Source organism: Emys orbicularis, chromosome 1, assembly GCF_028017835.1.
Source record: "Emys orbicularis isolate rEmyOrb1 chromosome 1, rEmyOrb1.hap1, whole genome shotgun sequence".
Taxonomy (NCBI): Eukaryota; Metazoa; Chordata; order Testudines; family Emydidae; genus Emys; species Emys orbicularis.
Window position 1 is genome coordinate 49,941,233 of NC_088683.1, and position 15,959 is coordinate 49,957,191.

The 15,959-nt window shown below is 42.2% G+C and overlaps 1 protein-coding gene across 3 annotated transcripts in view; it reads right to left on the minus strand.

The window, feature by feature from the left end:
- Positions 1–2,548: 2,548 nt before the first annotated feature.
- ST7 (suppression of tumorigenicity 7) overlaps positions 2,549–15,959 on the minus strand; it is a 242,127-nt gene continuing 228,716 nt past the window's right edge. For all 3 annotated transcript variants that reach the window (XM_065405260.1, XM_065405250.1, XM_065405241.1), the window contains 2 exons: positions 13,316–13,455; positions 2,549–2,644 (listed from right to left, as the gene is read on the minus strand). In XM_065405260.1, the coding sequence (XP_065261332.1) occupies positions 2,549–2,644; positions 13,316–13,455 (236 nt within the window). The remainder of the gene's footprint in view (positions 2,645–13,315; positions 13,456–15,959) is intronic.

Below are 15,959 nucleotides of genomic sequence, written 5' to 3' on the forward strand. Positions count from 1 at the left end.
TTTAATTGACATATAGCAGCATCTCCAATACATCAATTTGCCACTTTATCTTGGGGAAGACTTTTAGGAGCTAACAGCTTCCCACCCATTGCACAACGACTCTCAAAGTATATTCTATGCTTCCCTGCCTCATGGAATTCAAGCGAAGAGTAGAAGATGATGGCACCTGAGCTGCTTGGGGGGAAAAAATCACTTTTATTATTCTAGGGTCCAAGGACAATTTATAGACCATGATATAAAAAAAAGTAGTGTGAATCCTTCACAATTCTCACTACATATAGGTTCAATAAACACGCACACAAAGGGGTGATGTAAGCCCATCAATTAAAAAAAAATGTTCAGGGACCTTGCAGAGCTCTTGAAAACCTGGGCAGGCTCCTGCTCAAGAGTGACTCATGGTGGTATGTATTTAAAATGAAACTGTAACTTTCGACATCATCATTTTCCTTGGACTTGCCCTGGTGTGTAACGAGCAGTAATAGCTGGACTACCTTTGGGGTGACTTATTAGAGGGGGAGTTGTCTGCTTAAGATTATACTGCAATTGGAGTGGCTTCATTAAAAAAAAAAGAAAAGAAATAAAACTCAGGAGCTTAACCATGACACTATCCAAAGACTGATGGGGGAGGGGGCTTTTAGTATAATTGAGTTCAGTATAATTGAGAGTTCATACAGAGTTCAGAATCATATACATAATCTGAAGGAAAAATGCTGTTGGGTCTTGACTTAGTGTGCTGCAGGCATGGCTGAGGAGTGAATACAAAGGGCCTTTAATCCCCAAGAGCATGTCTATGCAGGAACAATTTAGGACTGTCCACTGAGCACTAGACTGAAGGCTAAGCTAACACCCCAAGCAATGCTCCATAACCTCAGCTATCTTGGAAGCATGGCCAGTTCCATGGGTCCCTGCATGTTGGCTGCTTTCTAGTTTTGGGTGGGGGAGTGCACTGCTCCTCTTTGGAGCAGTAGGAAGGTATGCTGCAGTGTGGAGTGCTCCCAAACAGGATGGTTCAAAGATCCTCTGAGTGCTACCACATCATTCTTCCCTTCTGCTCCCCCCTCCTCCTTATCCCCCAATTCACATGGCCCAGTGCAGCAAGGACAGGATTTTACCATTACTGAGGAGGCCCAGGAAGTGTGCGAGTGTTTTTCCTAAAATTTTAACTTGAGAGTATTAAAACAGTAAAGCACAGAAGTGTAGATTCTTTAATAATCCTGTCCTCAGGCCAAATCACAGTTACCTTCAGTTAACCGCTAATATGCGCAGTGGGAATTTTCAGGAATCTAAATGATCCCAACTGTTAACGGCTGCATTTTGCTATATTGTTACTTTTCAATATCACGCAGAGGTGTAGACAAGAAAAGTTGAGGTCTCCGGATCATGAAAGGTAGCGATGCATGCGTAGGGTTGCATATTTCATTTGTGATAGTTCATCCCAGCGTCAGGCTCTTGGTGAAGAAGCCCTAGAATTTATAACTGGTCTGCTGCATTAGCAGGAGTGCTCTGTTGAAGATGGCTCATTACATTGTTACCTGAGTGAATGGATTAAAATTTGAATTTGGCTAAATTTGTCAAAGCCCCTGGATAAGATATGAAAGATCTAAGCACTGATGTAAAACTCCACCCCTTGACATTGACTATATTAGTACGTATGTTCATGTTTCCCAGCATAGACAGGTAGTTACTTTATAGAACATCGGTGTTTAATGCCGTATAGAGACAAGTCATAGGACTTTGCTTGCACGGTGTTTTCAAGTACCAAAAATGCAGTGAAAACACAGTACGAAGCTCCCCAAAAGCATGTTGCTCCACAACAGAATGACTAACCATTACATGCAAGCTTCTCACTATCTTCCACCACTAATTGCGGAGTGCTCTCCTGCAGCCAGCTAATACAGCAAAAAGATTTTGAAGGTGCTTGATTCTATGGACAGAAAACTAAAGCTGGAAAAGCTGGAGTAATGAAATCTCCAAATTGGGATCCAGTTTTCAGAGATGTAGACTAAGGGTGAAATCCAGTCTTGTGCACTGGTCCAGAAGTCCAATGCACCATTCAAGCTCAATATTGAGAGCTTAAGAAGTAAGTGGTCCATAAGCATTGTGTGGGGTTTCTGCACATGGGTGAGTTTCACCCTAATTAAACTCTATAGGAGAAGATAGTGATAGCATAGCTTTTAAAAAGTAACTAGTACTGTTTCATTATTTGAACAGAAAATCAAGCTGTATTTGAGCTGAAATGGATGCATCATGGATTTTCAGGGACATAAAGTGCCTTCTGGTGTTCGAAGAAATAGAAAAAGAACCCTCTGCAATGCTGCAATACACAAAAGTTTATTTTTAAGATCTTTTTCTTTTCTGAAAGCAAAATATGATAAAACCTAACAGCAATGTATTTTGTACAACAAAAACAGTTTTTATATGAGAACAGACAATCCATGAAGAGTTTTTAAGTCTTAGAACTGTTTCCCTTTTTTATCATGCTTTCTTGTGGTCAACAAAAAGTTGTCACAGAAGATGTCATGGCAGTCAATCAGTGTGGTGTTTCCCCTCAGATCCTTGTCAGCTGGTGCCACAGACTGGAGGGAAGGATACTTTCTACTTTTTCCATCACAAAATTTAAAGGGGCGAAGAGAGTGCTGAGGAACTGCAAAGAAATCAGATATACAAGTAGATCAAAATCATGGAGACAACAGACTGTAACAGAAAGCTGTGCAATTGAGGTGTTGTAGACCCTCCAAGAAAATCCTCTGGGTGACACTAATTGAATCATTTGTTTTTAAAGTCTTTAGGCCCAATTTTGCTCTCAGATGTACATTGTCCATTTCTCAGTTTTGTAGTAAATAAAGCAAGTGTTCCATTTTTCATAGATATTACTAACGAGTTAATGCACAATAAAGGCATAAATCTAGAATCTTAGATCCATGCCCAGATACAAGCCACTGTAGGCTTGATCCAAAACCCACTGAAGTAAAAAGGAGTCTCTCGTATATGGGCACAAATAGGTACATTCAACTAACTACGGGAACACAATTTTGTCTTCAGAATCAGACCCATAATGGTTAAATATTATCTAAGCATATTCAGGCCCCCTTGGCTTTCTCTTCTAGAATTTATCTTGACTTGCTCTTTCCTTTAGAAAAAAGAATGTAATAGTTTGAGAGAAGTATCTGTGAGCTTGTCTTCACGTACAGTGCTGGAGCAGCACTGGTGCAGCTGCACCCAAGGGGGCTGGAACAGGTTTTTTGGTGGAGGTGCTGCTGATGGAAACCATGTATTTGGTGTTTGTTATTACTACTCCAAACGAATGAGTGCAGCAGCACCCCTAGTTCCAACAGCAAAGGCTGAGCCGCTGTAGCTCTGTTGATGGGAGAAGCTCTCCTATCGACATAGAGTGTCTACACGGTGGGGTTAGGTCGGTATAACCATGTCACTCAGGGCGTGGATTTCTCACACTCTTGAGCAACATAGTTATACCAATACAGGTCTGAAGTGTAGACCTGGCCTGTGTATTACTGCTATGAGAGGCTTACATGCCCAGATCAGATGAATAGTTACCATTTTATCACCGGGGGGGGGGGGGGGGACATTTGAAAATAGAAGGAGATACCTTAAAAGGGTCTGACTTTCAGAGGGTGGGTGCTAAACATTTTCTGAGAATTAAGCCCCACTGAAGTGTCTCAAGCTGAGTACCTCAGAACTGAGGAATTCCATATCTTGAAAATGTTACCCCATATATATTAATTGTGCTATATATTTACTTCAATCTGTATTACGTACAGATGCTATGGGCCTCCTATAGGTGCCTGGAATAGAATAGACTATTATGGTATATTGTATCTGTGCAGATATTACACATATGCAAAGTCAGCCATCCCTAGATTAAGAACAATGTTGCTTCCAGACATATGCTGGTTGACATAACATTGCCAAAGAATATAGTTCTTTTATGGTATCAATTAGCAAATATCTGCAGGATGTGTTGTTGTAGCATGCTGGTCCCATGATCTTAGAGAGACATGGTGGGTGATGTATTACCTCACCCAAATATTTGCAAGCAGTTTCATGTTTCAGAATGTGCCATATGTGATGAGCACAGCACACGCTAACTCTGACATGAGAGAACTGCAATCCGTGGGCTTTGCTTGGCTGTATTCTGCCATAGTCCCATCTCCCCTGATGAGAACAAAACATATATGTTTGTATACGGCAAATTCAAATGCCACTCTGCGTGTTTTGATTTTTAAAAAATCAGATCAGTCTGAATGCTGCTGAATTGGAGGATGCTGCTGAAACCCAGGTTACATACAGTAAACTCAACTCAATTAAAGGCTACAGTACAGAATATAAAATGTACAGGTCCAGTCTTTTGGTTGAGACATATCTCTATTTTTTATGTTTCCACTACTGTGTGATTTTTGCCTTGAAGATATCGTTGCTCCCAGAAATATGCTTGATATGTTTGATATCATTTAGCCAAAGATTACAATCCCTTTAAGGTATCAGGCAGTAAAACAGCTGCAAGCAGTTTCATGTTTATCAGACAGTGTTTTGTGAAGAGTTTATTTTAACTGAAAACATATATGCTGTATATATTTTAACTGTATTAATAAAATGTCATAAGTACTTGGTCTGCATCATATTTGAGGTTGTACCTTCTCAAAGATTCTCCCAAGGAACAACTTGTGCATTATGGATGATATCAGTGACTAGTGACAAGACAGAGTCACAAACATGGCCCTTGTCTCACTCCAAGGAAGCTAGGAGACTGTACCAGGCAGGTGTGGCTGTGAAGGTCAAGCTGAGTTATACAGACCAGTGCTGACCAAATGTGGTATCAAAGCTTCTGTCAGAGAGGTCACTGGAAATATCCAAAATGCCTTAGCACTGTATGGGGTGATTCTGTCCAGATTGTATTTCCTCTTTTGTGAACAACTATTTGAAGCAAATGAATATGCCCTCTCCCCTACCCCTCCTGGAAAATGAAAAATCTCACTACAGTAAACTTCAAACTTTGCTTTTAAAAAAAGCATCCCACATAACTAGAGGAAAGTAAATGCGATAACTGCTGTAAATTACATTTGATTAATTTTTTAAATCAATGAAATTATAGGCATTTAATTTTTTGCTTTTTTTGGTATTCACAGTACTTTTGTTTCTGAAGTAACTTTAGATGTATCCTGTAGCTGAAACTTAGCAATTTGCCTGTATCTAGAAGTACACTGAGGTACTACTCCAGTGGAGAAAGTGTATCAAGTGACAGAGATCTAGAAAATATTATATTTAAACATATGGGGTGAAATCCAGATCATACTGAAGTCACTGGCAAAACTCCCATTGACTTCAATGGGGTCAGGATTTCACTCCTGGATTTGTACTTGCTAAGAGACTTCTACCAGCTCACAGCAGTCAAATTAATCAGTAAGAGTGAGGGTTCCAGAGCCTTCCTTCTGTAATACCCAGCTCCTGCTCCACTACAGTGATCTCAACCCATGAGCCACAAGGAGTGAGTTTCCAAACTCAGGCCTCCCTTACAGCATCTTGGAGCTCTAACCACTAACCTTCAGGGAAGTCTGCTCAGTGTGTTCAGTGTTTCTGATCGGTTACTCTCCCCAGATGAAATAAAGAACCCAAATTCCAGCCACAAACACTGTAAAACATGCCAGCTCCTCTCCAGGGCCGGTGCAAGGAAGTTTCGCGCCCTAGGCGAAACTTCCACCTTGCGCCCCCCCCTGCAGCCCTGCGGGATCTCCCCACCCCTCCTCTGCCCTGAGGTGCCCCCCCCCCCGCTGTGCGGTAGCTCCCCACCCCAGCTCACCTCTGCTCTGCCTCCTCCCCGAGCACGCCGCCCCCGCTCTAATTCTCCTCCCAGGCTTGCGGTGCCAAACAGCTGATTGGTGCTGCAAGCCTGGGAGGCGGGAGAAGTGGAGCGGCGACCGCGCGCTCGGGGGGGAACGCTGTAAAAAAAAATTGGGGGCACCGCTTTTTGGTGCCCCCAAATCTTGGCGCCCTAGGCAACCGCCTAGTTCGCCTTACTGGTAGCACCGGCCCTGCTCCTCTCACCTTACTGCATTCCAAACATTTGGTGGAAGACCCAGTCGCCAATATTTAATCTGTTGAACTAGAGCACAGTGTGCAGTCCTTGGAAAGCTTTTAGTGCTCATGTTCTCAACCATCACTGGCAGCTGTGCAGTCCACTTTCATACCACACTGAGGTACCCTGGAGGACTCCCGTCCGCATTCTTAGGTTGTTTATATTTTTGGCCTTTCCAGTTTCTTCCATTTAGACATCAAAAGAAACAGCACCAGCAATAAAATTATTGCATAATTTATTGATGTAAGATTGGCAGAAGCTGTTTTTATTTTTATGTTTTTGGAAAGAAACTCTGTCAACTTGAATATTTAAAAGTGACTGACTTAGAAAGAATTCTGCTTTCTGACAGCACCCTTGAAATAGTATGATCTGATTAAAAAAAATCCAAGGGAAAATGTTTAGAAGGGCTTCTTGACTGCTTCCCAGCTCACATTTATATGAGCCTTTTCAGCAACAAGAAATTGACTAATGACAGCTCTGGTCCTGTGATTAGACAGGCACCACGGATAGACCCTTGCAATCAATGGAGCTCCAGGTAGATAAAGGGTCTCCTTGCAAGATGTGCCTCACTGATTATGTGGGGAACAGAGAAACTGACCTTGTGCAAAGTGATGTCAAACACACAAAGGATCTGAATAAAGAGAGAAAAATATTTTTTCTCCATCTTCCTTCATTTTAATAATCTTTGGGGTAACTACTGTAGCAAAATGGGATTGTTCAATTGATGATGTCACTTTAACAAACACTGATTTCGCCAATTAAATGGCACTCTCATTTTCATCTAAGAAATGTTTGTATGCCACAGAGTCATGCAAGTACCTGGCTTTTTTAATGACTGACTTACGGATTCTTTGTACAGTATGAAAGAAAACAAAAGATTAAAAAATCATCTACATTACATGCTGACAAATTTATCCCAAGTGGTGCAATCAAAAAACGTGTACTGCTTGCGTTCATCTCTTGAGCGTTCTCCAAAATGTTTTCATTAGAAGGGCTAGTGAAAATCATCAGAAAATTACTGCATCGTTTCTTCCATTAGCAAGGCAGCCATTTGAACCAGTGCTCCTTTACATGGCATTTTAACTTTACTACCTGGCCCACTACCAGCTCCTTAAGGAAACTTCCTGCCTGTGTCTCATAAGACTGCCAAAAATGCAGGCTAGAAATATGTTCTTCCATAACCAAGTGAAAATGCTAAAACATGTTGCTATTTGAAAGTTAACTATTCCTGATCTCTCAAATCCATCATATTTAACAACGTTTCCCATGTGAGAAAAAGCCATCCCCACCCCCGGGCAGAGAATCACAGAATTGGCTACATGCATGTTGGGGGATTTTCACCTTCTCCTGAATCATCAGGCAATGTTCACTGCCAAAGGCAGGTTAATGGATTCGATGGATCAATGGTCTGGTGTGGTATGGCAAATCCTGTGGTTGAGATTCTATGCTGCACCTCTTAGAGGCACAGCTCAGGGGGAGAAGGGAGCTATGGTGACTAAGCCACCTTCGCACCCTCCCATTTCTACAGCCCCTGGTGGAGCACCGACAGCGCTGGGGGCCCATTTAACATCTGGAAGCCTGCCCTGGCTGCTCTTAGGCTGCAGGATTGCACCGTGTGCTCAACTTTCTGCTCTGCAGCCCCATCTCCAACACACTCTTCCTCTGCCCAGCCCCACCCTGCTCCATGGGGCTCATGAGAGGGTCCCTGGAAGGCAGCTTTCTGCCCTAAGGGTGTTCTCTCTTGGCAGCATCCAGGGCTTTTAAGGCCCCTTTATGCCACTCCAGCTTGGATCTCTCCCCTTATGTTCTTATGAGGACACCTTACATTGCAATTCCAGGAGCAGATTGATAGGAGAAGCAGCACTGCAGTCCGTTTGTATTTCTAAGCAGCTGGCTTGTGTTAATTATTTATGTCTGAGGTTTTATAGATAGTTCTAGTGCCAATTTAAAAATCAGGATATTGGTGTCTCCCTGAAGGAGGGTGGAGTTAAACCCAAGCTCTGCATTCTTCTCTTATCAATAGCTCACCCTCTTCAACAACAGCTTCCTCCTATTCTAAACAGCACACTTGTGTCTCTGCCCTGATCTGGACCCTAGAACTCCTGCTTCCACCAGGGAGTTCTTGTGGGCTGGCTTCCCAGTAATCTTAGCACATGCACCTGGGAGTGACAGCTGGAGGGAGGGGCCATTCTAGCATAGCTGGCAGGTTATTTATTATATCTATTGTTATTGATAAAAATAATTTAGATAGCACCACAAATGCATATGATGCTTGCAAAAACAAATTAGGACATCAACCTTGCCCCTATAGAGCTTATACACCAGAGCCTGATACTGAATCTTAGCACAGACCCTTACAGAGATCCAGTGAGGTGAATGGAACTCCCCAAGAACTCTGTATTAGAGGATCCAGTTGCAGGAGTGGGGCTTGAGATAGAAGAGAGAAAAGGGAGACACACACACACACACACACACACACATCACAAGACAAAACCACTCAGGAAAGGGCAAGTGAGGAGAGATACTCTGCAAGCAGGGTGGAAAGATTCCTGGAAAAAGAGGGTTTTCGGGAGGGGGTAGGAGGAGGAGAGAGAAGGGGGATTGGCAGGCTGGGAGTGAGGAACTACCAAACGCAGGGGAAAGCAGGAGAGAAGGTGTGAACTGAGAAGTGGGATACACAGTGAAGACAGCAGTAAAATGAAGGGCTTTGTAGGAGTGTATGAAATGAGCAGAAGAGTCTGAGGGAGAGAGATGGGTGATGTAAACTGGTGAGATTGTTAGGGCCTTGATTGTGAACAGGGACCATGTGTTTGATGCAGTAAGAGATGGGAGGCCAATGAAGGGGATTGGGAAGGGGAGGAGAAGGAGGAAAGTGACTTTCATTATAGGCTGGAAGCGGAGGAGTGAGAAAAGAGAAAGCCTAAAAAGAGAAGCTACAGAAATGTACCTCTGCCTGTCATATCATTATTATTACAGGCACTTCTAAGCATCACTACTATGACATCTGGACACTCTAAGCCTACTTAATCATGCAAGCCGCATAAAAGCCAGCCCTCCAGATGCACAAAGTGGATGCAGACAATTTCATAGGGAGCCTCATACTCATTCCTGCTTGGGGATGCTCTAAAATCCTTACATTGCCTTGACACCAGGAACAAAGGTTCTGATACGATCAGCTAAGAAACTGTAAAAATCCAGAGTCTGATTCAGCTTTTAATTTGCATCTTTTGGAGCGTTACTGTTTATGGACCACTTAGTTTGCCCTGAATGGGACTGATCAAGGACTCCTTTTGTAGAAATTATGATGTTTCATTGTTAAATAAGTTATTTTAGTCTTACGGTGAATTCACAGAGAGTTTAGGACCAATTAAATTTTAGCTTTGGCTGAAACCAGCAGTCTAGAATAATAAAATATATTGCTTCAGGTAGTACTCTGCCCTCTCTGAACCACCTCGATTTCCTCTAGCCTTTCCCCCCATCAAGTACACCTTGTTCCTTTTCTCTACCCAGACAGGAGGTATCACCAAGACCTGCTGCAAGTTCATTCATGAGATGAAGCAGGTGTCTACACCAGGGACTGTCTCTCCCAAGCACTGCGAGGACAGAATGAATAGTATTCACAGACTTGTATGAGCTTCAAAGTGTCAGTCGCCTAGACCGGGGGCCAGTGGCTGTACTGGCAAGTTTCATAGATTCAAAGAATGTAAGGCCAGAAGGGACTGTTAGATCATGTAGGCTAACTTCCTGCATAACACAGGCCATAAAACTTCCCTGAAATAATTCCTGTTTGACCTACAGCATATTGTTCAGAAAAAACATCCACTCTTGATTTAAAAATTGCCAGTGAAGGAGAATCCGCCACAACCCTTGGTAAGTTGTTGCAATGGTTAATTACCTTCATTGTAAACAAAAATGTGCCTTATTTCAAGTGTGAATTTGTCTAGCTTCAGATTCCAGCCACTCAATCTTGTTATACCTATGCCAGCTAGACTGAAGTGAGCCCATTATCAAATATTTGTTCCCCAAGTAGGTGCTTAAAAAATGCAAACAGCTCCACACATGCTATATTCAGTTTAACTGAAGTACACCATATTTTGTAAATTGCTAAACCTCAACTGGCAGTAATATGAACTTGGATTTAATTTTTAAATTGGTCCAAGGTGGCTCTCAGTTACACTTGTGCAGTGCTCTTGGGATTGACAGATGTAAGTAGAAGAATAATTTAGCCCTGCAAAAATTAGGACTTATTCTTGTAGTTTTGCAATACATCCCATAATGTTGGTTAAACCACAGCATGTCAATCAGACAAGTGTATTAATTCCACACACACACAACCAAAATGATATTCAGAACATTCATCTTTTTAGCTATGTTCAAAATTAATTCCCTTAAAAGGGGAAAGGGCACAGCTGTGGCTTGCTGGAGGTCTGTTCCACTGAGCCTTGATATCACTGCATAGCAAAGGGACGTCTGTCATTACACTTCTTAGGGTATGTCTACACAGCCGAGGTGAAAGCGCAGCGCTTTAATGTGGCTGTGTAGTCGCGGCTCCAACGCTGGGAGAGAGCTCTCCAAGGATTGTAATAAAACCACCTCTGCGAGGGGAATGGCTCCCAGCACTGCAGCACTGTCAGCACGGCTCCCAGCGCTGTTACACTGTCTACACTGCCACTTTACAACACTGAAACTTGCAGCGCTCAGGGGAGTGTTTTTTCACACCCCTGAGTGAAGAAAGTTTCAGTGCTGTAAGTGGCAGTGTAGACAAGGCCTTAGGTTTCACAGTTTGGCTACCCCACCTTTTTAGTAGACAACAAAAATGAGACATCTGAGTCTAAGCCCCTTGATCAGTCAATAGACGAAGGTCACAGGCTTTCACCAGACTGGCCTGATTTTCACTCTGCCCATTCACAATTAAAAGCCAGCTGCTGCCTGTGTTTGTTTATTAAGATAGCCACATAGCTAAATCCCTATGAATGTTACTTAACATAGCAAACATGCCATGTAGCTTCAGAGATGTACACAGAGGTCAGTGACACTGCCTATTTCATACAGGGTTAATAACATGGCATTAATTTAGTTTTGTTTGTGTTCATTTATTGTGCTCCACTCACATATTGAGCCCCGAGGCTTCTATTCCATTAACATCAATGGAAGCTACATGCACATATCAAAGGAATAGATCCTCTTGGTTGCATTGTACTCCCAAAGTGACTTTGGTGCCCAAAGCGAGAGCTATTTAAGGAAACAATTGCTAGTACATCACAAATATAAATATTAACCCCCCCCCCCGCACTCCATTTGATTGCACCCATCACACAAAAAATGCCAAGTGAAGCCCATGAAAGTCCGCAATCAGGTTTGTCTGATTCCAGCACCTCATTACCTGTAGCAGGCTCATTGCCTGAGGTGCTCTTAAACTCTTTGCTCTTAAATAAATCATGAGGCTGACAGCCAATGGGGTTGCACAGGGTACACGGAAGGGCAGAATTTGGCCTACTGACTGCTAATACCGGCATACTGCATACTGAATGAACAAAACAGACTGGAAGCAAAATCTGTGCTTCGGAGACATTGCTTTTTCTTTTTATTCTATGAAGGAAGTTTCCTAGGAACACCTCCCTTACTCATACCCCTAACCAGCCTTAAAACTCCTTTGCTGTGATGCCTACAAAACTCTGGTTCTAGGCACTTTGGTGAAACAAATAATAAATAACAATGATAACTGGTGTGTTTATACCAGAGCCTATCACGCTGACCAATTTTGTCTCATTGTTTCCTTGTACTGTCTGTCTGCATCCATCTGTTGTCTCTTGTCTTATACTTAGAGTAAACTCTGAGTCAGGGACCATCTTTTTGTTCTGTGTTTGTACAGCACTTAGCAGGATGAGGTCTTGTTCCATGTCCATAATAATAACAACAAACAACAACAACAACCACAATAATAATACATGCCATCCACTATACACCTATAGATACACTCAAGGCTAAATGCATAAAGGACTATTTCAAGCAGGTTATTGTATTTTTTCTGTTGACAGACATGTTAGCTTTTACCCCAACTGATCAAGTCATCTATCCTCTTCGCCTGCAGACACAGGAATTCTTAATGCAAGAGCCATTGCCATAACAGACACAAACTATTACTAGTGCTTGGGATTAAAGCACTGATATATTTGACCAGCCTGGCTGATGGAGTAGCTGGTTGACTCCAAAAGGGGTCCCTGGACAATCCTTCCTGGTCAGCAGGATATGAGGTCTTGAGAAAGGCGCTAAAGAATGAGCCTTGGGATACCTTGAGAGCTCTAGCAAAGCCTCCTCCACCCCCAGAAAAAAACTCAATGAGTGCAGAGGAACTTTAACATCATTTGGAAATACCAAGAAGGCCAAGAGGGTATTTTGGACCCACCCTGCTCCACAATAAGAAATACATTAAATAATAAATTATTGCTCTGGGTTCTCAGCATTTCTTGGAGGAGGGAGTAATGGTCTTTGGGGAACTTTGCTGGGAATGAATTTTCCACATGCCCCCTGTGGCTGCAAAAATCAGAGTAGTGATGCTCTTAGACTTTGCAAGGAAAAAAGCAAATTGGAGTACAACTTGTTTCCCCCATATTAAAGCTCAGTGGCCAGAAAAGCAGAATTAGTAGTGCCTTCAGTAGATGCATCTAATAGAGAGCTGGAATAAGAGGTCTGGACACGAACACTGAGGCTGTCTCATTTGTTGCAGTTTCAGAAAAGGACACTGCAATTTGATTTGGTTAACACGGAACCACATTTTTTCTGGTACTACTTAGAGTTTGTGCTGTCTCTGTCTTGCACTGGGAAGTACTGTGTAGTTATCCCAACCTTGCACAGGCTTACCATTTATTTTTCTGAACAGGCTGGGGCTCTGCAATCTGTTATTAGTTTACATTATTGGATTATCCATGAAAACGCAGATATCCCCCCCCTTTTTGGCAGAGCCACAAGAAACTAAGACCAACAACAGAGTCAGATAATCCAGAGAGGAAAGACTGGAGTGTATTTTACTGATTAGCTCCTTAAATGATTTCTAAATGTTCTCCTGTTCAGTGACAGACCCCTGGATGCTCCTTTTGTACTAACAAATATTCAGACACTTCATATCCAGCAATGTCTAGCTCAGCACCATTTTATTTGTGCATTCCTCTTTTTGTTTTGTGTTTGTATTTACCCGAAAACCAAGGAGTGTCAGTGAATACTCACAGCTTTTGCGAAGACCCCCATAAGCTCCGGGAACTGATGTGTCAGGAGGGCTAGCATGGCTGTGAAGGAACATAATCCAGCAGTGAAGAGTATAAAGAAAGGAAGCTCTTTCTTGGGATAAACTGAAACTTCATGAAATGCTGCAGAGGAAAGCAGAAAGGAAAAACATGGTGTAGGTAAAATACCTTCTTATGAGGGTTAAGCAGTTACAAAGAAGCCACAAAGGTTCCGAGGTTTGGTTTAGCGAGAAGACACATCTAAAGGTTCTGAATGCCAGAATCATTTGAGACTCCTCTTCCCATTTCCCTACCCTTTAACAGACTCTTCCTTCCACTATAATCATCTGTGCCTTCCTTGACTCCTCCCAGCATAGCCTCCCTTCCATTTCATCCCACCACTAGCCGATTCCTTCCCTGTTCCTTCTGCATCTTCATCACCATATTAATAATAAATTTATTTTTTTAGATGCCGATGTGCATTAACTAATGCAATTTATGCAAGCAAGGGAAACTTGCTGAAATAAAGGCAGGGAAAGAAACCGCTCCACAAACCACCATATGATGCATATGAGGAATAAAAAAAATCCAACAACAATCAATACAAACTAAAAGGGAAACAGAAAAGTCTCTGGCTTTGGCCTGAAGAGACCCACAATATGCTCTTGGGGGAAGAAGTATCCCAGAGCTGAGAGTGGGAACTTGCCTGGAGGAAAGTTTTGCTTAATCAAACCTTTTATGATGGCTCAGATTCAGGTTGGGAGATCTGGCCAGTTTGGCAAATGTTCTGGCCAGTTCTTGCTTTGTCGAACTGTGTCTCCCATTCCATCCCTACTTTTAAGTTCTAGTCAGGATCAGTGCTTGACTTTGAAATGACAGTAGCTTTTCTCTTAAAAGGATATTCTCCCTGCTGGTAGATCTAAAGTTAGGCTTGCCGTACCAGCTTGTTTTTTAATTTTAAATGTCATGGCTGTATACATACATATCACCCCATTCTTCTACTCTGCCTGCCTTCTCCATTTTTATGGGCAGGTATGGCTGAAGATATGCAAGAATCCTGCTCAAAGCCTGCTTATTTTGCACCTGCCAGGTCACAGAAACAGGGCAGTCAAGCAGCATGGTATAGGACAGCACAACATCCGGTTTGGACTGTTGCAGCTCTCAGCTGATGGGCCCATAAGGCATCTTTGAATGGTTAAAATAAAAATAGCAATTTCAAGTGTGTTAGAGTTTGGGGCCTGCAAATCTTGTTCCCTTAAAAAAATCAGCAAACTGTTTTCAGGAGAAACATGGTTAGATAATTTCATTTAAATCACATATGTAAGTATCAAATTGCAGATTAGAGCTGGGAAAATACAACTGCACAAGCATTCTAATGCAGGCTCCCACTTCTACTGTCTTTGACTGAAATATCCAATCTGTTGTTGTAGTTCATTAACCAGTTAAAGCAAAAATTAGGTTTGGTTGATGTTTGTACTTAGCCGGGGTTAATCTTTTCAATCTCTCTTTCATTTGAAACAAACTGTTCCTCATGCAAACCCCAGGGCTATGATATCATTTCAGCAGAGACTTCAAATTACCTACCAAAAGTTACCTTTAAAATATAAGCAATTAAAGGTTTAGACAGGCATGTGGTGTAAAGGACCTCTACGCAACCTGTGTCTCTCACAGTATGTGAAAACCTTCTCTTCTCAAACCCAAGAGATTTGACAGCAAAAGGCATTTCTCACAATTATCAGAGCAAAACATTACCATCAATGTACGGTATTAAAGAGTCCCTTGCTTCTAACATCTGACAACAGCAATTAATTTTGCACCTAGAAAGGAGAATGCTGACTATTCTGTATCATTTTGTCATTCCCAAATTTCCCTGACACTCCACCCTCCATTTAACAGTATCCCTTGGAGTAAAGTATTCTGAGAGTCCTAAGAGGTATTGTTATAATTAGGGTGATTATAATGGGGTGGGGAGATAGAGCTGGTTGCCAAGGATTACTGTGTAATATCAGAGAGAATGTGTTGTGAAAAAAGGGCCTAAAATGAGGGGACTCTTGCTATATTACTTCTACCTATAGTTTACTCAGATAGATTTATTAAAAATGGTTAAACATAACTTAGCCCAAACTATCAGAGGGGTAGCCGTGTTAGTCTGAATCTGTAAAAAGCAACAGAGGGTCCTGTGGCACCTTTAAGACTAACAGAAGTATTGGGAGCATAAGCTTTCGTGGGTAAGAACCTCACTTCTTCAGATGCAAGACTTCTGAGGTGCCACAGGACCCTCTGTTGCTTTTTAGCCCAAACTGGAGTTGTTATAAAAGAAAGATCTATTCCAGAAGAGAGACAAATGCAAACAGAACACAAGCACATCTTCATTTATTTTTCAAAAAATAATTTAAATTTACTCCCTTTTTTGAGTTCCCCAGTGCAACTTATGTCTGCCTTTCGGAACGTGATCCTGCAAACATCCCCGCATGAACATCTGTGTTCTCCAACCAAGTCCCACTGACTTCAATGGGAAACAATGTGGGAATGAAGTTCTGAGTGTGTGACATTTCCAGGACTGGCCAGTTAGGCCTGATACTGCAAAGAGTGACTCGTGTTTAACTTTATGCACGGCAAGCAGTCCCATTGACTTCGACTGTAAAACT